The following is a 25,744-nucleotide window of genomic DNA, read 5'->3' as shown; positions in this document are numbered from 1 at the left end:
GCAATTTAACATAGTTCCGATACAGAGCATGAAACTGATGTACTGCACAGAGAGTTTTCAACTCTAGTTGGGCTTCACATATACAGTGTAATTAAAATATATAGCTGTCATCATCATAAAAACCACAGTGCATTACAGATATGGGAGTACAATAAAATACACATACTGAAAATACATTGATTGTGATGTATAATTTGAAAAAAAAACCCAAAAGCAATACAATACAATTAGCTAAAAGTGGGTACAGCTCTGGTTTGCTTTTTGCAGCACTAAACCTTTGTTGTAAAAGATTTTATATCTGAAATTAATTGTTGGTGATGTGTTCCAGTATATTATCCATTGTGTCAAATCTTCATCTGAAGAGTAACTAAAGCTGTTAAATAAATGTAGTGGAGTAGAAAGTATAAAGTAGCATCACATGGAAATACTCAAGTACAAGTACTTCAAAATTGTACAATTCTACTGCAAAAAGTAGAGTACTTGAGTAAATGTACTTAGTTGCTTTCCACCACTGTTAATCATCAACTATTTTAATTATTGATTAGTTGTTTCTATTTGCAAAAATTCCAAACTTTTTTTTTTTTTTTTTGCTCAACAGGGAAACACTGTCCGAGGAAACACAAAGAGGGAATTTGATGCTAAAAAGACTGTAAATGTGTCAGATATCCACTTGATATGACTAACTCAGACTGATGAAGCTGAATAGAAGCTTCACAGAGACTTTTAAACGACTGTGTGGACACACTGTGGATTTTGGCCTCCATCACTTCCATTAAAAAGCACATTTGAAGGATCTTTTAATATCCAGTATGAACAGGAGGATGGGTTTCAGTGGGGTTTCCAACAGACTCCTCCGCGGCTGCAGGTGGCAGCATCTCTCCCGGACCGCCTGTCGCCGTGGCAACAAGCCGAAGAGATAAATAACATCCGCCCTGCCTGTCTCAGCATCAGCTGATACCGTTGTGGGAGGAAGAAAATCTGGTGTTGGCTTTCCTTCTTATCTAAAAAAAAATGGATAATTTGCAAGCAGGAGATCCGCGATACATGACAAGGTAACAGCTGCTCCGGTTGTAACGTTTATAACAGGTCGGTGAGACAGGCAGACAGACAGGCAGACAGGTAGGCAGACGGGCAGACAGACAGACAGCAGGATGCTCAGCTGCGCTTAATAACCGCAGGATATTTAGAGTGAATCAGTGTAATTTGGGACACATAAGCTCGAAAGTATCTCTGTCTTTTTCTGCCAAATGTTAATGATCAGTACTGCTGTCAAATTAAACCTGGAGTCATGTAATGAAATCACGTGACTCCACACATATGATGTCATAGCCTGGGCAGGGCAGCCTTCCTGCTGTGAGGTCCAGTCAGAGCTCAGTGACAAAGGATTAAGAGACATTTAATGTTAAAGATATTAAATAAATGAAGCAATGTTGCTATTAGATTATCAGATTGTGTTTATGACATATTCATGCCTCAAAATATCCTTTAATATGGTGAAAAATTTCATTATCACAGTTTAGAAAATGTGGTTTGAAATGTGGGACAGTCATAACGTAAATGTGCTTTTAAGTACATTACATATGCAATACTAACAGTTATTCAGGGGTTTTTATGCAGGTTGCAAAATATATTATTACTTATATTAATACACAATATAATATGCATGCAAAAAGAGCAAAGATTTATCCTGGAGGTAGAGCAAAGTTGCATAAAAATATAAAATGGAAAGAGTTGGATGATAAAACAAAGCAACATATTAAATATTCATAAAGGCTTTTCTATAGAGGAATGTTTTAAGAAGTGTCTGGTCACTCTAACAGCACAGACCTGGTCACTGTTGGTCACCAGCTGAGAATAACCAGCAGAGCTCCGTCCACCAGTTTAAAGGAACACTCAGGCACACAGGGAGTCAAAAGTAAATGAATAATTCATTTGGAGAAAGGCCTTTTAAAGCTTTAAAAGTGATCAATAGAAGAAGAAGGTTCCAGTTCATCCTAAAGGTGGAGTCAAGTTCTTCCACAGTAAACTGGGAAAACCATTTCTGTATGGAGCTGCTTTGTGCACAGAGAAAGTGTTGCCACAAAGCTGGAAGAACATTGTTTTATAAAATATTATATGCTGGATTCATCGGAACAAGAGACCAGAAGTACAGTAGAGTGCATGAAAAAGGAAACCACAACAAGTAAAGTGGTTTCTGGATCGGATCGTTAAACTCCACTGAGATTGAGTCCATGTTTATTTTGTCTGTGACCCGCAGGAGAGTGAAGGGATGCACTCTGGACGTCCATCCCACTGAGAAAGCCCTCGTGGTTCATTATGAAGTGGAGGCAACTATCCTGGGAGAGCTGGGAGACCCCGTGGTTGGAGAGCGAAAAGAGTGTCAGAAAATGTAAGAATAACATAAAAGGATTTAAGAATATACTGTCATACTGTAAATTACAACCTACTGATGTGATTAGAAGACTGAGTACCAAGTTAAACCAGATTATAATAGTATGATTATATCTGACAACTTAATGTTTCTGTCTAAAGCTGTAATTTTGACTGTTAATTTCTTTGTTTCCTCCTTCAGCATTCGCCTGAAAAGCTTGAACGCCAACACCAACACGTCGTCTTTGGCTCGTAAAGTGGTGGAAGAATGTCGGCTGATTCACTCGTCTAAACTGCGCGAGGTGGAGCAGCTGCTCTTCTATCTGCAAAACCGCAAACAGCCAAACGGTACCTAAACAAGCGTTTCCACGACTACTTTAATCTTTAACTACAAACAACTCTCTGATGCATTCGTGGTTAAAATTATGAAGTGATTTATCATCAGAGGACTCTTTGTGATGTTTTTTTTTTTTGTGGCTGGAACGCAACAGTGAGGTCAGTCTACGAACACGTATGTCTGTCTGTCACTGAGTCACTGACTGAGTGATGAAGGTTCACCAGACAAAAAACATCGTCCTCTGACAGATATATGGAGACGCACAGTTCAACAAATATATCAGCTGGAATACTTCACTTATAAAATCAGGGGGAATTTGAAGCTATTTGAAAAAAGATGGTCCAAATGGTCAAGTTATTATAATAAACGAACAATGAACTGAAGCTTGTGGTTTAGACATTGTAAGGCTGATGGTCACCCAGGGGTGCACTACATGTACCTTACTTGGAGTGAGGACCTTTCTTTACCTTCCTCTTCTAAAGAAGAAGGCGGGAAATTCTGATAGAAGAATAAACTCTGGATTTATGGAAAACTTCAAGTAGATTCTCAAATATGAAATGTGATCAAAGTTTTTTTATTAATTCAGAATTAATACAACACTGTAATAATCAAAGTCACTACTGTAAAATTGTCATTATTTATTTATTTATTATTTTAATTTATTGTATAATTTATTGTATGATGATGTATCACCGGGTGACACACCCACACACGTTATTTACGTATATCATTAAAAAAAATGTATTGCCATCATTACATGGGCTATATAACATGTATGAAATGCCACGATGACAATAAAATAAAGTATAAAAAAAAACAAAAAAAAAAAGAAGGTGCACCAGACAGCCAAGTATCCCAGAATGCATTACGCACCAACCGTCAGCGATGGCGTGGATTTTGAGCCAGAAGCTGTTAATATGTCACTTTATTAAGTTTTAATATTTGTTAAGACGAGAAAGTAACCGTTTAGATTCCCAATATGTGGTCTGTTTATCCAAATAACACTGATGTCAGAGATGTGAGGAGTTTCATTGCCATGTGTCACCACTTCCTGTATGTCGTTTTAAATTAAAAGCCCTCCAGTGTTTCATACATGGTCCAACCTGGTCTTGTTTGTACTTTCACAGACAACCACGAGAGGAAACGCATCTCACCTCGAGACTTCACGCCGTACGCAGGAGTGGAGGTAGTGATACGCAGCGATATTATACAGTATATACGGTACAATATGTGTGTGTGTTTCTCAGTCCAGATGCTGAGCTCAGTGTGTTAAACTATTCCGTCCTCTTCCAGCTGGACGAGGAGGCGAACATCAGCAACATCGACGAGTACGTGGAGCTGCTGTATGAAGACATCCAGGAGAAGATCAGAGGAGCAACACTCATCTTCCAACTGGCTCGTAACCCGGACAACCTGGAGGAGCTCATACAGAACGGTACCTCCGCCTCTGTTTTCATTAGGGATGACTTAATACTGTATAAAAAAAGAAAAACATGTTTCCTCCTTTATCTCTCTTCTTTATCTTTGAGTGCTGAAACGCAGGAACAACACGCTCACAGCCAACATCAACATGTTTTCAATGACATGTTTTCACTTTCACTACAAATACTGATAAAGATTTTCCAAATCAGAACAAAAGCAGGTTCAAAATAAGTTAAGTTTAAGATAATAACATGCTTTTTTTATTATATAATACTTCAATCCAGTTCCTTGTTTAATAGTTGACATAACAACCTTATTTCCTATACTTTTTATTTAAAAGAACAGATTTGAATATATTTTCTAAATGTATACTTCATTTTCTAGCTCCTGCCACTGTTAATTATGGAAAATAAACATTTTTCAAATGCATTTGACTAGCTGACAGCTCTGTGATTAGTGGAGCCGTGCTGAGTATCAACTGACCGGAATACATCAGTAGCAGAACTGGAACCTGGCGTCACGTTTCCAGTCAGATTTGTTGTTGTTTACTTTCTTTGATCACATAGTTCCAGAAAAAATAAATAAAAATTGAGCCCATTATAGACTTTTATTAAAGCAAAGTTCTTGTCTGACTAAGCATTAGGTAGCAAACAAGTATATTACAGTGTTGGTATTAAAACTCAGGTATCATGTTTCATGACCATTTAGAACTGTAGACATGGTAAACATGTTCACCTGTGCAGATACTCGATAATACAAACAGAACCACATGTTTATCTGCCTTCACATACTGGAACTGTGACAGAACACTGGTGGAGCTCATGTAGAGAGATATTTAATCACAACAAACCTCCACAGTTAAGGTTTAAGCTAATGATTATTCTGAATTTAACCTCTAAAAACTTCCACCTACTAGCTTTTTTAAGCTTTCAAAGGCATCTCACAGTCTTCCTCAGGTGGTCACATAGATTTTAACCCCTTGTTTCTGGATTTGACTGCCATCCTTCATCTTTTCGTTTACAGCTTATTTGAACTGATGTAGTTTTGTTTGTGTTTTAGCCACATGCTAAACAAACACATTTCCAGAAACTAGAAGATGTCACTTGTCAAATGAAGCCTGATACATGCATCATGGCCTTACAGTTCTTCTGTTAGAAGCTTTTCCATTTGGCAAAATAGGCGAAAATTCTATAAAAAGGGTGGATGTTAAGGGGTTAAACATCATGAACAACACACTGTATCTGCTTGATTTTTTTCCTGGTTTTCTAGTCATAATTACGACTTCTGAACGCAGCGTTATCACATGACCAAAGTTCCAACTGAACAAACTCAAAGACCTTGAGATGCAGCTGAAAGCTCTCGAGAAAGCCAATAAGTGGACCTTGAGTGAAGATTTTTCAAGGAACTATTTTATTTTCACGGACCAGAATGAACTCTCATGGTCAGTTATTTGAAATGTGTTAATTTTCTGGAAACCCAATCGTCAAATAATGTCAAACGTACAAACGCTGGAGTTTATTTGGTTGAAAAGATGTTTTTGCTTGAGTGTAGAATTCATCAACTCATATCAGCTCATCTACTTTTGCTCCCCATCGACTTTGAAAGAAAACACAGCTCGGCTCCAGCTCAGCTCCCTTCCGTGACAACCGGGCTGTTTCTTGCACAACAGCACGGCGCCATCATCCTCTGCAGCCGCCATGAGATGGCACAGCTTCATTTGTTTCTGTCATAACGCATCGTCGGCTCGCTCCGTCTGTCGCGCCGCATCAACCGGTCCGATGTTGATAAGACCCGAGTGTTCGTGTGAACCGAGAGGCCTGGGGTCAGCGTGGAAAGACGAGACGAACCCAGAGACGCCGTGTCTTTACGTTGAGGAGCACCCATAGCTCAAAATCCCCAGGAGCCTCCGACCTCATCGCATTCCCCCCACGTTTCTTTAAATTAACCTCCAGCTGCACTTTTTCCTTCCTTCCTTCTCCTCTCTCATCTCCAGCCCTTCATTCCTGTCTCTCCTCCTTTGTGTCTTTTGTGTCACGTCATGTCTGTCCTTGTCTGTGTCTGATTTTGTTTCTGTGTGTCTGTGGTCAGAGACGGCCCTCGGAGCTCTGGCCAGAGTCCTGAGGGAGGACTGGAAGCAGAGCGTTGACCTGGCAACAACCATCATCTACATCTTCTTCTGCTTCTCCAGGTAAACCAACAGAAACTTAGTTTAAACAAACACAGAAGGCCAGAAAAAAAGTGCCCAGCTTTGTCTCTAAATAATAAATAAGATACCGTACATGAATAAATACTTTATTTATTTTCTATCCAACTATCAGTCAATCAAATTTTATTCATATAGCACCTTTTGTACAGGTTAGTGCTGACAAGCTCATAATAAGACAGAATAACAAATGTGATAAAAAAAAAAAAAAAACTAGAAAAAATTGCTACAAGACAATAACAAATAAAACAGATAAGAGGGAATAAAACATCTTAAAACATGAATACAATAAAATAAAAGATTAAATAAAGTAAATTATGAGTATAAAACATTCTAATCAACTTCAACACTCTCAGATCAGAGAACGAAACGTAAAATCTGCCTCAACAAACGTCTTTGTCCTGCAGTCGCGCCAGAAGACCTGAAGGGGACGTCCTGGTTCATACTGGACCAGTCACATGTTTAGAAACACTTTCTCATTCCAGGCAGCAGGAATATGAGTCCAAACGTTTGATACTGGTACTGAATATGAATAAATCACAAAAAAAACAACATAAGATCACTCAAAGAAGTAGAAATAAAGTAATAAAACATAAATAACTAAAATCTTAACTAGAAACTGAACTAAAACATCAAACTCTAAATATATAGGACGACAGTTTCTGGTAGTATTACAGTATTACATATACTATATATTGTCTTGTACTGGTTGCCAGGGTGTCTGGTTAGAATTGCATAGATGAATATTCGTCAACATAAAAACATTTGACCAGCAGTGACGCCCAAACAGTCTTCAGCTAAAGAGTTCCTTCATATCAGCAGCATGACGACTTTTAAAACAATCTGATGATCTCAGATGATGCCATTGCCCTGTTCTGTTTCATAAATGATTGTCACTTGCACATTATGGATAAATGTTTGTGTCTTACTCTCCTCTCACTTTGCAACCACAATATTGTCGAAAATATCGATTGATTTAGATTTTTCTTAATTGGAACTGAGTGGCCTAAACCATGAAAAACCGACCCAAACCACAAGTCAGGAGTCATTTCTTCAATGAGCCAGTTATACATTTTGATTTCAGCAAAGTTCTTGTATTACTGAGCATTAGGAAGCACTCAGACATATTTTAATGTTTTTACCAAAAACTCAGGTATCATATTAACACCGGTATCAAAACATTTCCAGTCCTACCGGCATCATGACTGGTTCAGGGTGCAGAGAGCGATGTCAGATAAAACCATGACTGAGATGTAAATGAATGCATTTATTCAAATTTAAACCAGTAATAGTTTCTAGTTTTTGCATCCATGTGGCCACAAGATTCCACTCAACATAAATTTCGTCATCTGTCCACGTCTGCGAGGGTCTTCGAGGACCGAACACGTCGACAATGTAGTATAAAAAGAACATATATTTGTTCTATATGCGTCTCTTCACACTGGCGGAGCTCGTTATAAAGATTCCTCTTATTTGGAACAAAGTGGCCCAAAAGTATGCAAAACTTGTAGTTAGGGCCGTCCACATATTTTTGTCCTTAAAGTGTACATTCTTAGTTATTTTCAAGCACAACCTCAAGTTTTTTACTGAACTTTCTGTTAGCTCTTTCTACATTTTTGAACCTTACAATTACTTTCCTTTTCCCCCTCTCTCTTCTCTGTTCACTTGCTCTCCTTCTTTCTTACAGTAGTTCCCTCCACCTTTGGCAGGCGTACCTCGGACTGAAGTTTCACTCTCCAACCGGGGGGTTCGGAAACACTAAAATTAGCCCTCGCTAGAATAATACATAAACGTCTGTCAGAGCTGATTTAGGCTGCGAGAGGACGTGTTCGTCTGTAAACCGATCGTCATTCTTGGCTCGTCTCCATCTCCGTGTTATGCTATTTGGATTTTGAAACGGTTCAAGTCGGGCTGATTATAAGTCGGACCAGGACATACTGTTTGACTGAACGTGTTTTGACTTTGACAGTTTACTTTGTAAACTACTTCAGGGGTGACGGATTGGGTCATTTTAATGACAGCTCCCAGCTGGAATCCCAAATATGATTTCAGTTTTGAGAATCCACTTTTGGATAAATGGAAGTCTTTTTCTCTCCCTCTCCCCCCACCTCCCCCACCTCCCCTCTCTAATTTTCTCCTTCAGTTTCTCCCAGTTCCACGGCCTGGTCACACATTTCAAGATTGGGGCCCTGTGCATGAACATCATCGAACATGAGCTGAAGAGGTATGACCTCTGGCAAGACGAGCTGCAGAAAAAGAAGAAGGCCTATATCCTTTCCAAGAGTTGTCCTACTGAGGAATATTTCCTCTAAACTCCAGCTTTTGCTAAATACATGAGTAATGTTAGTGTGTAAGGTATACTGTGTATCTATGGCATAAGGAGACAAAGCCTGCTGGTTATTACTGTGGCACTCTGGGTAATTTTCTTTAGTGTAAACAGAGTTTCTTGACTGATTTCACATGAAGAATCAACTGAGAACCAAAACCTGAAGAAAGAACATGAGAAGTCTTTCAGAAAGTACCAGAGCCTTCTGACCAAGCAGGAGCAGCTTCTCAGAGGTACAGATGGAATATTTTTGACTCCAGAAGAAGGATGTAAATCTCATCTTTCACTTCTTGGGGCCAGCTGTGCATGCTGATCATCTTTGGTTGCATGAGTCTGTTGTTTTGATGGTAAAAGGCAAAACTGCATGTAAAGGTTTCTGTCCCATAGGAGCATTTTTTTTAAATGAAATATTATGAGGTTTTTTTGGCAGTTTACTCTGAACTAAATTGAATTTGGCTTGATCTCAGACTGCTGCTGAATACGCTGCTACAAACAAACACCAGTATACCCACTGCAGCTCCTGCACCTTTAGTTTAAACCCTGCCTGAGATCCAGAAGAAGTAGCAGACATATAAGATATTTGTAATGAACATTTCTCTCAATGCAAGCATCAAGCTGCAATGAAGAATATACTTATACTAGAAAAAAATACACTAAACCAATCAAAATAAGCCTTAGAATAAAATGTGTGATTTTTGTAATGTATCACTAAGAATAAGGAGGCTGATACTGCTCTGTCCTCCATCTCTAAACCCTGCAGTGTGTCTTTGTCTGCTGCTGAACTTGGCCGAAGACACCCGCACGGAGCTGAAGATGAGGAACAAAAACATCGTCCACATGCTGGTGAAGATCCTGGAGCGGCAGGACGAGGAGCTGCTGCTGGTGGTCGTCTCTTTCCTCAAGAAGCTCTCCATCTTCCTGGAGAACAAGAACGACATGGTGAGAGATCGTGCACAGTGTCCCTTCACTGTGCACAAAGCGCCGTTTAAGAAATAAGTTTCCCCGGTTTCAGGTGGAAGAACTCAGCTGCCGTTAACGCTTTAATGCAGCCGAGTTCCAAAAATCTGGTGGAAAACCTGAAAACAGAAGAGTGAAAGTTTGTAGTTTTTGAATTACACACTGTTACATATGTGGGTAGGACGTTGGGGTGTCCACATAGTTTTGGCCATTTAGTGTAAACAGTGAAAGGTTGTTGAGGATTTTAAATTTTAAACAAGCTAATTATCATTCTGACCCATAAAGATTTAAAAATATATAGATATAAATATCCAAATATCAGATGTAACTTATAGGAGCAGCTCAGTTTAACATTTTATTGTTTGATTTTAGACTCAATTAATCCGTTTCTACTAATAGAATCAATAACTTCATTATCTTTTCTTTACCTCATTTCATTTCGAGGCTCAATTAGTCAAACTTAAAGGAATTATTTCTTTATTTGTTCCCCCAAAGGTCATTTTGACAAATAGCTGTAACCCTGTAGAGTTCCAGTTGAAACCACGCTTATCAAATTTCAATTTAAAAACTGCTTAGAGGGTCCACTTCTGTCGACGTGTCCCACAGCGCTCGTACAGGAACATCACCGCTCCCTCCGCCGACCCCCACCCGCCCCCCCCCACCCCCCTAATCCAGCCCCACCTGGTTCCAATCTCACACAGTTTGTGGGTCTTTATCAAAGCCAGACCCTGTTAGGAACTGGTTTTATCTCCTTGTTTCCCCCTTCAGTGTATCTTTGATTCAGATTAAAGAACGCTTCGGGGGGTTTTAGACCCACTCCAGCATGTGTCCAGCGGGAAAAATAGTGGTTTCAACACTTTGACTCGGTTGGACTGTATCAGTTTACACAAGAGGAAAAGAGTTGCCCGTTTAAGGACCTGAATGTTTAATTGATTGAAAAAAAGACTTATCCAATAAGGATACAGTATGTCATACGGTTTTATTTACACAGCAAACATGTTTTGACTTTGTCCAAATCAGATAAGACTTCAACACAGACTGATATGGTTTTTTTTTTTTTCCCCGCTGCTGTCACTAATGGAACGGGAATGTCAGCGGTAATTGACACAGGCTGCAGCTGATTATGCTGCTCGAGGTCTGGTTTGTGATGGTGTGACTGGAGCTGGTTTCGCACACAGTAGCAGCAGCAGCAGCAGCGAGTGCGTTTTTTTTTTTTTTTTTTAACTGGGAGCAGGTTGCGTCACCATGATGTCTGGCTGCGGGGAGAGACCACAGGAGAGGGGGGAGCAGACATGTTAACAAGCAGCAGTGGACTGACTGACTGACTGACTGGCACTGGCTGTGTCACCCTGACAGTCACGGTGACAGCAGCAGCGTGTGCGTGTGTGTGTGTGTGTGATGAGGCCTAAACACTTCCACACACACACTCACACTTTCACACATCAGAGAGAGAGAGAGAGAGAGAGAGAGAGAGAGAGCCGGCAGTCGTGTGTTAATGTTTGAGTTGGTGTCATCAGCTCAACACCTCCACCTGCCTGCAGGTCATGTGAACCTGCTCCAAGCTGCACGTCAGGGTTAAAAGAGGAAGAAGTTTACTGGTTAGTGAAGCTTTTATTTATTCAGGAAAGAGACTAAACACTTCCTCTGTTGAGACACGGACTCGGATGATAAACTGATAAACAGAAATCAGTTTAATTATTTCTCCATATAATCATATTGTGACAAAAATGCATTGTTTAAACTGTCAGATAATATAATCAACTAAAAAAGAAGGTAAAGAGCTCATTTCTTCTGTTTTTTAAAGCTGAATGTGCCATTATAAAAATATTATTGTATTATTCAATTAATTATCCTATTTCTTTTTATTTTCTCACTAATTATTTATTCTAAAAATCAAATTACTGTATTATTTAAGTATTTTAAATCCCACACTGTTTACACTGATGGTCACTAGCTTTCAGTCTTCTTCTCTGGCTGTTTTGGTGCGTTGCTGTTATTCTTTGTGCATTAAAGCCACAACCTGTAGGTCAGTAGAATAATATAAAACCATTAACAAGATCATTTTAGCATCTAGTCGGCACTAGTATTAAAAAAAACCCCAAAAAACAATACCTACACATACACATACATATAGTTATATATTATTGTCCTGCTCCTTATTTCTTAATGATGAAGCTGTGTGTGTGTGTGTGTGTGTGTGTGTGTGTGTGTCTTCAGGCTGAAACACTTGCCGTGGAGAAGTTAGCCCGGCTGGTTCCCTGTGAGCACGAGGAGCTGCTGATCACCACGTCCCGCCTGCTGCTCAACCTTTCCTTCGACACGGCGCTGCGCAGCCAGATGGTCCAGGCCGGACTGGTTCCCAAACTCTCCTCGCTGCTGGGTAATCAATCTGACAGCTCGCTTCTGGTCGTGTGTTAAATGTTTTGTTTGTTTTTGTGTTTGTTTACGCTGGTGTGTGTTTATAACTGGGACTGTCCTGCGTGTGTTTAGCCTCTGTATCGGGGCAGCTGTTGTTTCAGCGCATCTGTTCCAAGTTTTTACTGACAGAAACAGACACACGTCAGCGGAGCCTCTAATTTGTCATAACTGAGGCGTGTGTGCAGGTGCGTGGGCCCCGCCTCTGGTGAACTTCCTGAAAGCTCCGGAGCGTGCGAACGGTGCGTTGTCTCATCCGCGGGGTCGTGTGACACGGTCAGAAGCATCCGACGGGCCTTTTGAAGCCTCTCAGGGGGAGTCTCGGGTAACGGCGCATAATTAATATAATATATTTGTTAGAACAACATGCCAGAGCCTCTGCGCAAATGTTGTTTTTGTAGGAGGCGGCCCGGAGAGGTGATGGGGTCTTCGGAGATTTAGGCAGGGTTGTTTTTTTGGGAAGTGGCGGATGGGGGGGTGGGGGGGGTTGCTCATTCAGGAAGCAAGGCACACATATAATATAACTTAGCACTGAAATATCACGCCTGCTCACCGTTCTGACACTGTTGAGTTTTCTCTGCGTTGCGCGTGTGCGTAATGCGCTCTGTATGTGAGCAGAGGCCTCATTAATCATCCGCTTTCACTGCCGACCGTCCTCCTTTCAAGCCTCTCCCCCCGCATGAGGACTCTCATCGTCTTATCTCCAAAGACAGAAAGAAAGAAAGAAGACAGCGAGGAGGCGGAGGCCGTCAGCCGTCACTCTCTCTCCATCCAGACCCGACCTCAGGTCACGACCCTTTAATGATAAGATGAAAGCCTCCACTTGATCCGTCCCACCAACACCTGAGGAAAAATAGAAGATTTCTGTCCATCAGCTTTTATTTCTTTACAGCTGCTTCTGAAACAGCTCATCAGTTAATCGAGAGTCATTTGATAAAAGGGAGACAGAGGATTTTCTTTCAGTTTACAGAAAGATGGACATGAACCAAACAGTTTTTCTCATCTCTTTAATTATCTTGTGACCCCTATAGTGCGACCCCTATGGAAGAAGTGATTGATGGATTAATAGATGATGGAGATAATTGTAGATATCAGCTAGAAGTTAAACAATAGTACCAGTGTGTCTCTGCTCTAGTTGGAGAAAACAGACAATACTAATCGATAATCCAAACCATCTATAGATGAATCTGTAATAAAAGTTATTGTCAGCTGCTGCCTTTTCCCCCAGCGTTGCCGCTGGACTCCATCTCTCTGTTCCATGATGCGGCGTCGTTACATCGCAAAGACAAATTAGTGGACTGGAGCGGAGGGGTGTGGGGGGGGTGTGGATCTCTTTTTAAGAGCAATTGACTCTGTTTTGTGGCGTGTGATGTCTCTGAAGACCAAACCCAGCTTTGCTTATTTATCCAGAAAATGCAATAACAATGGCGCAGCGCTGTCCACAAACCGAGCCCAGACGCCTCTTAATGTTGTGCGGGTGTAATTTTTACGAAGGTTAGGCGGTTTTAAATCAGGCTGGGGTGTAATTGGAGTTTAGCTCTCCCACTAACTGCCCCTGAACAGTCTAGTTAATTCTTAACAGCTCCCCCTCACCTCTTCTTTTTTTTTTCTCTCTCTCTCTCTCTCAACCTGACTGGTGTTTTGAACATTTAATGGGATCTCTCTCCTCGCCCATAAAGGATCCTCCATGTTCCTACCAGCAAAGTGAAGGAGTTCGCCGGGTCTGGAGGAGCTTATTGCCTCTCTGTGTGTGTGTGTGTGTGTGTGTGTGTGTGTGTGTGTGTGTGTGTGTGTGTGCTTGGTTGTTTTCATGTGCATTTTAAGGTACTGGTTGAGGTAAAGGATCGCTAATGAGAAGCACATGTTCCAACCAATCGCTGGCTGCAGTGGAAGGGCCCAAGCAGCGAGCAGCGTAGCTTTAACTTATTAAAGGCAGTAAAATTGATGCTTCCTCCTGTTTTCCCAATTAAAGCTAGAAGCCGTCTCCACTCTCGGCCCTCTCTCTCTCTCTCCCCTCTCCTGATGCCAGGGGTTCACTGAGGACATCTGGATCTAATACTCGGTGATAAGGCTCCCTGTACGCCAGTGACCGAACACGGCTGGGACCAGTTTTAACTGGACCATGTTGGGGGGGCGGCTTTGGAGGCTGGTGGGCATTACAGGAGGTCTGTCAGTGGTTCTGGTCCAGTGAAGAGCCTCTCTCTTAACACTTCTCTTAATGAAAAGTCTCTGGGTCAAACTCTGGTCTGAACTCTATTAATTCTCTCTGGCTGGCTCCTCCTGCAGGCCTCCAGCCCCCCAGCTCTGGTCAAAGGTCAAACTCATAAAGGTCCCGGGCTCACTGACAGTCTAACACTCAATCAATTCTGTCTTTATCTCCTTCATGCTGCTGCCGAGGCTTGATAAGTATGCAATACTGCGCTGATAGGAGAGGGAATGTGCTCATGTTTTGGTTTTTTTTGACTAATCTTAAAGGGAGGGGCCACAAAATTACAAAGAAACATATTTCCTTTAGTGTAACTGACTGAGATTTAGTTTTATGTGTTCAGATTTCTGTCTCTGCCCGAGTGTAATGGAGGTAAATGACAAACCCTAACTCTGACCCTGCACTCAGAATCACACTAATGTGTCTTCTGTCTTTTTGTTTTACTTCAGACTTTGTTTCAACATTCATCAGCTCACCTTAAATCTCAGTTTAACATGTTAACCTACAAGCAGGATTTGTTAAATCGCAACCAGTTTGGAGCCAGTCGTGGTCCAGTGTGTAATATCTCATGTGACATCTTCTGTCCAGCAGTTAAACTTTTGAAATTTTTAAATGAGGGAGAAAGATGAGGCGTCATTTTAAGATTTTGTTAACGAGGTAATTGAACCATGTCAGACACACGTGATTATTTCTGGTATTTCTATATGTCGTTAAACACGTCTGGAGGGAATCTTTAATGTTGACAAAATGACAAAGTGACAAACCCACAGAGAATTAGCAGCTAACTCTACAGAGACTTTCAGTCTATTCTGGATCATTGTTTTGGTTTTCTGGCCCACAAACACGCTCTGATAAAACCACTGTAGAGACCAGCTGGTGATGTCAACGGTTTTCATTTGAACTACTTTCTACTTAAGTTTTTATCCCAATGAAATCGCTCTCTAGTGTTGTCTGTGGGTTATCCAGAGTAACAGGGACGTTGCTAAATTCCATTTGTCTCCGTTGTATTGAGTGAATATAGTGAAATAAAACCAAACGTATCTGCATGGAGAGATATCACTAGAAGTAAGAATATGTTATTTTGTGTAATTTGGGGGGACTGTCCCTTTAAGCAGCATGGAAAGCTCTCCTTTTCCATCCAGTAGCCTGCTGCAGCTCCACATTTATCCTTTTAAATATTGTTTTTTCGTCTAAGCTAAGCTGCCCGAGGAACACGACAAACTGAGAAACTGCAGTCGACTGCTGCTGATTCCGCCCTGAATGCCAATTGACCTCCGACTGGAATCGCTGTTAAAAAGGCCATTCAGCCCATTAATATTTTCAAAAAACACACAGCTCCCCTAGATGTGGTCATTGGCATCCTGCAGAGCGTTGCGGCACAACCAGTCATTCATCCATTGACTTCCCTCCTCCTCCTCTGTTTATGTTGCAGCTGACGAGGGCCAGAGACAGCTCAGCATGTGCATTCTGTACCACATCAGCATGGACGACAGATTCAAGTCCATGTTTGCCGACACAGACTGCATACCGCAGGTAAGGCTGGCTAATGTACAGCGCCAGTAGACCAAGACAGACACATTAGCATCGGCAGCTAACGGCACCCGGGGAATTAATGCATGAGAAACAGAGCGAGAGGGAAGGGAAGCACGCCACATCTGGAACCAAAAACCACCATTGGACCGCTGCTCAGTCTTCCCTCTCGCTCCGATGACAACTCTGTGTTTTCCCTCTCCTTCTCTTTCCACCAAATATCCTTGCACCATATTATCATATACACATATTATCCTCTTAGTTGAGACACCAGCACAGACACAGAATTGTCCTGAAAATTCAGTTTGCCACTAAACCCCCCTCAAATTTCTTTCAACTTTCGATCATAACATTTTTGTCGAGTTACTCTCCCTCCTGATTGAGTTGACCCGGTCAGTCGCTGCTCTCATCATCAGCGATTAGCCAAATGTGCGTCGTGTTTGTTTGTTGAGATTGGGTGTAAATGCCGGCCAGATGTGGCGAAGAGAGTCGGCCGTTTGTTCAGAAGGTCACGTCAGCAGCAGCGGCAGCAGATCTGAAACTCTCGGGGGTTTCCGTGTGGCAGAGAGCAGCACGCTCGCTTAGCAGCATGACCAGGATGTGACCTCTGACCCCGCCCTGAGGCCCGCTCACTCTCCTCTGCCTCCGTTCCTCTAACGTCCTCCATCTATCAGCTCAGCTCAGAGAGTACGTCCACGTGAAACCACAGTAAATTTTAAAAAACGCATCTGAAAACTGAGCTTTTCCCAAAATGGTCTTCAGAGCGGATAAATCTGAAAACTGAGGCCTTGTGTTTTAATGTGGACGAGGAAAACGAAGCTTTTAGAAAACAGTGGCTGCATAGAGAAGAAGAGAAGAAGAACACTTTCCATCTCAAAGCTGAATAAACTGAATAAAAAAGAAAAGACGAAAGAGCTGCGGGACAAATTCTCAAGTAGCTGAACAGGTTCAAATGCAATAAGAAAGAGCGCTAGACAGTTTTCATTTTAAATGATTAAAATAAGAAACGACTGTAAGTAGACGAATGCTTCATAAATACCATAAAGGTTAAAGGGGCTCAAGTGTAAAGAGGACGACTTACAGAAGATATCACAGAAGCTTAAAAGAATAAATAAAATGTCACATTTTAGTGTTTTTTATTTATTTATCTTTTTAAAATCATCGGTATTTATTATATTCTCGTTACCGCCCCGTCATTGGTCACTTATTTTAACTGTCAATATAGCTGATCACAGAATCCAGCTGTTGTCATTAACACAGTAATTATGTTAATTTCGTCTGATAACATTGTGCTGCAGGAGTTTCTGTTCACCTTCACACTCACTCAGCTGTTTGACAGAAAATTACATTAATGAGAATAATAAAACAGTGAGTTATGTGTTTATTATAAACACATAAATCACAGAGAGCAGGAATAATGAGACTGTCTCACTGCTCAACACATGCTGGCTGTGATCGTTGTTGCCGATATAGAAACCAGTAAGAAGACATTAAACAGCGTTTGAATATAGACGGAGATCTATACATAAACACGATCTGAATATGCGAGTGCTGACGTGTCATTCTCACGTGTAAAAAGTGTTTCCAGATTTAAATTACATAATGTGGACATAACGTCTCAGACTCAGTGGTTCATTTTAATTTCCTCTCTTTCTCTCGAAGGCAAATTCCAAATCAAAACCACTTCTGTCCCCGTCTACATGTCCCCTCCGTCTGTCGTCTTTATGAAAACACGTCCTCGACGTACTTTTTTACCCCCGTTTACCACCTTTTATCCTCTCTCACCTATTTGGTACTTTTAAGACCTCTCTTTTATCACTTTCCCAGGGTAGTGACTGACCTGCCCCTTTCCCCTTCTCCAGCTTTTAATGGGGTCACCGTTTGGTGCTGGATGTGGGGCTTCAGAGCAGGGATGTCAGGACCGAGGGGAGGGAGGTGAGGAGCAGAGGTGGAGGTTGAGGTGGAGGTGGAGGTGGGGGGCGGAGGTTGCCTGTGTTTTGGTCGGACTGCTGGCCCTTACTGGGCCGCCTCCGGTGGCTGTCTGTGGTAAATAAGCAGAGGCAGGTGCCAGAGAGTCTAGACGGGGCTGATTTGGGGTCCAGGGCCCCTGGTATGTGATACCTAACCCAGGCCCGGCCCAGCCTTTCTCTCCCTCTCTCTGATTCCTGACTCCTCACAGGGAAGCAGTGCACCTCTGCCCCCCCCCCTCCCTCCCTCTGCTCCCTCATCCCCCAGCTCAAAGCCTTTCCTGTTTAATGTTAAATCAGCGCAGGAGAGACGAACGGACAGACAGAAAGAGGGAAGAGGGAGGGAGGAAGAGGAGGAGGAGGGTGTTTGGGAGGTTGAGGAATGACGCCCACCGTCTTTTATCTCTAACACACCCTTTCTAACTCACAGACACACACTTAGTTTCACTGTTTTATTATTATTTATTTTATTTTTCCTCCTCCTTCGCCCTCTAAAGGCGCCTTTACACTGTCTGAGATGAAAGTCGACAAGCACGAGAGAAACGTGGTGAAATCTTTGGTCGCAGATCCAAAAACAGTGCTCCTAGATCTCACTGTGGCTTTTGAGGGTTTTTGGTGACCATAGATAGCCTGAAGTGAAATTCTGACTTTGCTTCATTTTCAAAAAGAAAACATCCGAGCTGCAGATGGATGAAGAGCTGATGACGTGTCTCTGCTTTCATCTGCTGTTTTTCTGTTTCCATCGTAGCGTCACGATTCACCACGAACTCATCTGACAATCTGACAAGCCGATATCATACACGGATTAGTTTTATTAGAGCCATCTTGTTGTTGTTGCACAATCTAAAGGCGCCTTTATATTTCAGAGCAGCTTAAATGTGATTGGAGGAGACTGCAGGGATGCTCTTTATTGATTTATCTATTTATTAATAAACTAAATCCGGTGTACAGTTTTCTAACTGACATTGACTGATGCATATGTAGATTCTGGGTTGTGTTTGTTGTATTATTACATGTATGTTTGTGCTTGTGTGTAAATATTTGATTCTCATTGTTGGATATTTCCTGGAACATTATGTGTAGACTCTTCATTTTTGTGCTGTCGTGTTTTGGTTTGTCTGAATAATTCCATGAAGGATGAGTCATATAAACATCCTGACACCGATTTTCAGTCATTCATTCACAACACTCAAGCATTCAGACATTAGCTTGACCTCTGCTACGTTTAAACTCACTTCAGAAAAAAGCAGATGTGCTCAACCAAAACAACTTTGTCAGTCTAGTTTTACAGTTTGAGTTATTTTATGAAATATTTACAACTTTGCAAAGAGGAACAAACATGTGAACTTCCATGGAGTTGGTTGGTTAAATAAACAAGCTGATGATTAGTCTAACGAAACCTTTTAAAATACCAAAACCATGAGATTTATTAACATTAAGACACTAAATAAAGACTATAAATGATAACAGCAACACTAAATAAAATCCCAGGCTGTGAGGCAGAAAGAGCAGCAGTCCACAAACTAGAAGCCTGATCCTGCAGCAGGAACCTGGAGCATTTAATCGCTCCCTGTCCTGGACCAGGTGCACCTCGTTGAGGACTGATCAGGTGTAGAAGACCTGAGCAGAGGGATAGTCAGGAGAGGAGAAAGAACACATAACAAATGGCTACAATAACATGCTTGGATCTCAGTGCTGATTGAACTCATGTTAAATCTGTGATGTACAGCTGATGAAGATGGTGTTTAACTGTGTGGAGGAGAAGATGGATGTTGAGCTCATCGCACTCTGCATCAACCTGGCTGCTAACAAGAGTAACGCCCAGGTCATCTGTGAAGGTACGAGCTCCAGAGGAAGGTTTAACACATTATATGGATGTCAACATTTTATCCCATCCTTAAAAAAAATACACTTTGTTCCTCTTTCGTCTTTCTGCTCTCCAAGGTAACGGTCTGAAGATGCTGATGAAGCGGGCGGTGAAACTGAAGGACGTTCTGCTGATGAAGATGATCAGGAATCTTTCTCAGCACAACGGACCCACCAAGATCCTCTTCTTGGTCAGTATTTAAAAAAAAAAAAACAAGTGCTGCCAAAACTGCAGATAAGCAAAGAGTAGCAGGATAATCTTCTATTCTAGACCACAAATCAATGTTTATGATTGATCAGGTTCTCCACTAGTTGCATGCTGATAACATGAACACACAGACATCATAAACATACTGTAGTAATCATTGTAATCACTCTTTTTCCAGTGATAACAGTTGCTTAAATCCATTATGTTCACTGCATTTAGAACATCAGCGGATCTGTTTAGAAATCATATAAAAGACGCTCTATAACTTCAGCTCTTGCCTCATAATCATCATGTTTAGATGTTTTTATCAGTATGATTAAAAACTGTTCTCAGTATCCTAACAAACCAGCAAAAGAGCGTAAAAAATATAATTTTGCACACATATTTAATCTGTAGTCAGTTGAAAGATGTTTTGCAAGTTTGTCTATAGACGACTAATCTGGGTTGTAGGTGGAAGTAGACAGACTGCCATCACTGCAGTGGCACCTCACCAGTAAACCAGCGTATAACACTAATGTATGTGACATATTTCACTTTTGAAGCACTTTTGCTAACAAATCTGTCCAACAGATCCTGTAGAAGCAGTTATGTCTTGAAAACCAGATACTATTAAGGTTAGAATCTAAAAAATTTCAGAATTTACTCCACTTTTCTGTTCTGTGGTGTTATCAGCTGCTAACAGTAAATATCAATTTAATAAGTAAGTAAGTAGGTAAAACTTTATTTATATAGCACCTTTTTTAACACAGGTTACAAAGTGCTTTACAGTGACATTGGGACACAAAGAAAATAGGACACAAAAACCATGAAAGACACATTCAAGAACACATACAGACATCTCACACATACGAACACAGCGAGCATACAGTCATCACCCAGAGCACACACTTGAATTTATGAAATGTTATGAGAAAGCCGTTCTAAAAAAGTAGGTTTTTAGGTGTTTTTTGAAACAGTCAACAGATTCAGCTGATCTGATGGAAGTGGGGAGATTGTTCCAAAGTCTGGGTGGGGGTTAGGGCGTTAGGGTTAGGGTCAGGGTTGGGGTTAGGGGGTTAGGGCGTTAGGGTTAGGGCATTAGGGTTAGGGGGTTAGGGTTAACAAAAACACAGTCGCCTTTGGTTTTTAGTTTGGCACGTGGTACGTCCAACAGGTTTTAGTTGGAAGACCTAAGTGACTGCATGGTAATATACGGGCTTAGTAGCTCGGATATATATGCAGGAGCTAAACCGTGTAAGGCCTTATAAGTGATTAAGAGAATCTTGAAATCAATCCTGAACTTCACTGGCAGCCAATGCAATGAGGCTAAAACAGGAGTGATGTGGGATCTGCGGCCAGTCCTGGTTAATAGCCTAGCTGCTGGATTTTGTACAAGCTGAGGACGTGACAGGTCAGCTTGGCTAAGGCGAGTGAAAAGGGAGTTACAGTAATCGAGACGGGGGGAAAAAATGAAGGCATGAATGATATGTTCTAGGTCAGAGGCTGACAGTAATGGTCTGATTTTTGCAATGTTCCTAAGTTGAAAAAAGCAGGATTGAAGCATTTTATTGACATGGTGTTCAAATTACAATTTAGGTATAAACTGAAAGTAAAAGCCACAAGTCTCTGCTCCATGAAACCTTTTCAAAAAATATCCATTAAACCCTCATGTTTTGATCACATTTGGAGCAACATGCTGACAAAAAGGACTGACTGGAGGCTGCTTCCTGTATCTGTCCTTCCAGCCATGTACCACGTTTTGATATCTTGTTTTTATAAAGCCTGAGTCACAACCAGTTTCACACTAGTGTTCCAAGACTGAAGAACTTCCACATTCACACAGACTACCTTCATCTACTGCTTTTATGTGATCCAGTCACGTCCCTCTGTCTGCTGGTAGGATCATGTTGGAGACCTGGCAGCTCAGATCAGTGAGGACGAGGCTGAGGAGTTTGTGATCGAGTGTCTGGGCACGCTGGCCAATCTGACCATCCCAGACCTGGACTGGGCGCTGGTGCTCAAAGACTACAATCTGGTGCCCTACCTGAAGGATAGACTCAAACCAGGTGTGTGAGTCCTCCACCGTCTAACTGTCCAGCTGCACAATCAACCTCTTTAGAGTGTTTTGGTTTCATATTATTGCTCTTATAAAGGTAAATTCATAGAAACAAACAGTAGTGCATCCATACATGGTCCCACCAGGACAACACTGCCTCATTTCTCTCAATTATCCTTTAAACCCAAAAGCCAGGTCTCTCTCATGCCCTGTCTTAACCTCTAACTACTCTCCCTAAATCACACTATCAGTGAAGTGTCACCGGACATGATGATGTGAGGACAGAGGACCCTCATTGAGGTCTGGGCCTCATCTTTACCTTTCAGGACCACTGACCTCCTGACCCTGCCTCCTCCTTTTCTGTCTTCATCAAAGGAGAATTTAAAGTCAATTGTACCATTTTGAGGTTATTTAATTGACACTGATTGATTAGTAAAGAGTAAACAATGACCAATACATTCTTAAAAACATACAGTAGACTTTTTTTAGTAGAATCGTGTCTCCTGTTAGGATGTTTTAGAAGATCTGTGAAGTTTCTCTGCTCGTTATTTACTCAGCTTTATTCACTTTCTCCTGACGTCAGGTTCTGCTGAGGATGACCTCATCCTGGAAGTGGTGATCATGATCGGTACCGTGTCCATGGATGACTCTTGTGCAGCCATGCTGGCCAAGTCTGGCATCATTCCTGCTCTCATTGAGCTGCTTAACGGTAATGACCAAACCCTGCACAGCAGTGTTGCTTAAGCTATGAGTTAGAAAGCAGAGAAAGTTCCAGCCTGGTTCATCGTTGATTCTACACAACTCAAGTTACAGATCTGTTGGTTAATGCTAATAACAGAGAAGAAATGCTCATAACTCAGCTTTTACATGCATATTGCCACGTGACACCTCAATCTGATCTGTTTCAAAAGTTAAACGTCAGCTTACAGTTTGAAGTTGATCTCTGGTCAAAGTTTAAGTCTAAAGTTTTTGTATTTTATTCAAGCTAATAATCTAAGTAAAAGCTAGAAAGATAGTTATTAGTTAGAAATGAAAAACTCAGTGTTAGTCCCACCCTGTTGTTGCCCTGTTAGACTGTCCAGATCCAAGCAATTAAGTTTAATTGTTATCATTACCAATAGGTGGCCTGCATTACAAAAATACAACCCAAGTTATGAAAATTGACCTTTCCGTTAGCAAAATTAGTGGAAGAACTGTGACATAATCCACTTGGAAGTCCTTGTGAAATGGTCTAACATCTCTAGCTTCTGTAATATGACATATATCTGAGTGAAATGGAAAATGTGAGCAGTGTTTAGTTCTGAGAGGGATTTGATCAACTGTTCTGGGATTTGATTTGATTGCTACAGAGTGAGCATGACTTAGCGAGGGTGGAGTCTCAGAGTAGAAACACAGAGCTCAGTGAAGCTGCCAGGATCTACTTCACTCGAGCATTGATGGCACAGCTGATCTGCCCAAAAGGCGACCCAAGTCTGGACGTTGTCCTGGCAGCCTCGATGCGTTCGGTGTGTTTCTACTGTCAGCAGTTTGAAGCGTGAATCCACCTGCTGTATGTTTGTAGATGATGCAGCCGTACCTCCCTCACCTGTGCTGTTAGATCAGGAGGACAAGAAGAAAATAAATTAAAGGGGCAGCGTGTAGGATTTAGTGGCATCTATTAAATAACAAACTGAATATCCCTGCCCCTCCTCTTCCAGGCGTGTAGGAGAACCTACGGTGGCCATGAAAGGCCCTTTCTAGAGTAGAAACATGGCTCCCTCTGTAGATATAAAGGGCTCATTCTAAGGTAACAGAAACACAGGGATTCTTATTTTCAGGTGTTTATACGCTAATTAAAACAAATTAACTGTATGAATATTATATTGCATTCCTGCCAAGTCCGTTCCGCTAGATGCCACTAAGTTCTACACACTGCACCTTTAATTTGACATCAACTCCATTTTGTTTGGAGATGTAAAAACAAAGTTTTTGCCAACTGATATCCAAACGCACATCTCCAACTCCATGATATCAGTCTAATAGCTTCTGAGGTCAAGTGTGGTTTAATGTAAAGGGAAAGGGTAGCTAGTAGGGGTGTGCCTGAATACAAATACATTAATCGGCAAAGTACAAATAGTGGGTTTTATATTTGTTTCATACAAATATTTTAAAAATTATTTGTTGAGGATGTTCCCCAGAGATAAAGCTGAGCTACTGACACATGCGAAGTGTTCCCAACGGACTCTCCATAACCTGTTGTTCCCCTTCTCCTTTCCACAAAGTTAGGTTGTAAAAAATAGAAAATGAAAAGTGCAAAGTAATAATTGCCTTTGAAGTTCCTCCCTACATGTGTGCACGGTGTGCCGTCTCTGTGTTATTATGGGTGTATAAATAGGTAGAGGTCTGTCTGCAATGAGGCGATTCATGAACACTTATTGTAACACTTTAATTTCCTAAAATTAAAAGTGTAATAAAAACACTTTCATTCGAATACAAATACAGATAATTTTGCTGCCTCAACAAATACAAATACAAATACTGGACATCCCTAGTAGCTAGTTGCCCCAGTCACATTATTGATCATTATTGATTAATGTATACACCCCTCGAGTTCAACATGAGTCATCAAAAATATTTTTACATTTTAGAGGAAGAAACAGACAAACAGAGGAATTTCAATATCGTATATAAATAATAGGATCTGAGTTATTAAAGCATTACAGACATAAGAAAAATTGAAGGGATAACATGTTAAAATGAAAACATTTCATCTAAGCTGTTAAAAGAAAAACACAAGACATACAACATAAAACTAAACAATTAAATCCTGAAATCCCAAATTACATCACCACAAATGATGTAAATAAAGACAAACGCCCTCATCAAAACAACTAAGTACAAGAATAACAAGTTAATGGCTTAAGTAAATATATTTGAAATTTGATGAAATGAGTCCTGACCTGACTTCTATATCATTTATCCTTTTATTTAAATATATCTATTAATAGACACCAAGACATAACAGAACAATTAACACAAGCACACATGATTAGAACTAGAAGAATTAATATTTCATTCAATGTTTTTAAATATGAACCATTATTGGTTCCACCTTCTAATATTTTTGCTCGTTTCCACTTCAGCCCAGCAGGAGGACGATGAGTTCGTGTGCCAGATTGTCTACGTCTTCTACCAGATGGTATTTCACAAAGCTACCAGGGACGTCATCATCAAAGACACACGTATCCTTTTGCACATTTATTGCAGACGTTTCTGCCCAATGTGGTGAACATATTCCATCACAGTCGTGGTGAGACGGGACTCTGTTCACTAGTGCGCTCCAGAATTATTCTATACTCAGTTTTCAGCATATGTTTCTGTGGTAGCTTGTTGTACCGCCCTGTATGTATCTTTCGTCACTGTTTATTATCATCTGCATCTCCATAGCAACTTCTGTAAGCCCTCGATTTAGGTTTTTTTTTTTTTTTTTTTTTTTTTTTTTTTTTTAACTTTCTGGGTATTCAAAGCTGCCTGTAATTGACCACAGTTGTGGTTGGTGGTGGCTTGTGTCAAATTACAAATATGCTCTCTGTCAGCATCTTCTGATTGATGTTTTTCTTTCTGCGTGGAGAATATAACAGGAATTTCTGATTTAAGCTCTGCTGAGGGAGGGAGGGAGGGAGGGAGGGAGAGGCTTTCGACAAGACTCCTGTCTCTTGTCTTGGTCTTTAAATGAAAGAGCGAGAATCGTCACTCCTCCTCCTCCTCCGCAGTTTCACCACATCCCCACATTTCCCACTTTCATTGATTAAAGGATACATCTGGTGATATTCTATGTATTTCTTCTGGTCAACAAATCCAATGAAAAGACAACAATGAACTGATCTACTGACACGTATTGTGCGTGTATCAAAGCCTGATAT

At 41.1% G+C, this 25,744-nt stretch overlaps 1 protein-coding gene across 1 annotated transcript in view; it reads left to right on the top strand.

Moving 5' to 3' along the window:
* The first annotated feature begins 901 nt into the window (after positions 1 to 901).
* Positions 902 to 25,744, top strand: part of kifap3a (kinesin-associated protein 3a) — a 44,874-nt gene continuing 20,031 nt past the window's right edge. Inside the window, exons 1-16 of the mRNA XM_067596122.1 lie at positions 902 to 1,052; positions 2,258 to 2,389; positions 2,573 to 2,718; positions 3,835 to 3,893; positions 4,001 to 4,142; positions 6,218 to 6,317; positions 8,476 to 8,600; positions 8,793 to 8,891; positions 9,419 to 9,597; positions 11,833 to 11,995; positions 15,669 to 15,769; positions 19,463 to 19,571; positions 19,678 to 19,790; positions 21,687 to 21,852; positions 22,426 to 22,551; positions 24,965 to 25,063. Coding sequence (XP_067452223.1) covers positions 1,012 to 1,052; positions 2,258 to 2,389; positions 2,573 to 2,718; positions 3,835 to 3,893; positions 4,001 to 4,142; positions 6,218 to 6,317; positions 8,476 to 8,600; positions 8,793 to 8,891; positions 9,419 to 9,597; positions 11,833 to 11,995; positions 15,669 to 15,769; positions 19,463 to 19,571; positions 19,678 to 19,790; positions 21,687 to 21,852; positions 22,426 to 22,551; positions 24,965 to 25,063 — 1,900 coding nt within the window. The 5' untranslated portion in view covers positions 902 to 1,011. The remainder of the gene's footprint in view (positions 1,053 to 2,257; positions 2,390 to 2,572; positions 2,719 to 3,834; positions 3,894 to 4,000; positions 4,143 to 6,217; positions 6,318 to 8,475; positions 8,601 to 8,792; positions 8,892 to 9,418; positions 9,598 to 11,832; positions 11,996 to 15,668; positions 15,770 to 19,462; positions 19,572 to 19,677; positions 19,791 to 21,686; positions 21,853 to 22,425; positions 22,552 to 24,964; positions 25,064 to 25,744) is intronic.

Source organism: Thunnus thynnus, chromosome 8 (genome assembly GCF_963924715.1).
Source record: "Thunnus thynnus chromosome 8, fThuThy2.1, whole genome shotgun sequence".
NCBI lineage: Eukaryota > Metazoa > Chordata > Actinopteri > Scombriformes > Scombridae > Thunnus > Thunnus thynnus.
This window is presented reverse-complemented; position numbering and strand designations above follow the sequence as displayed.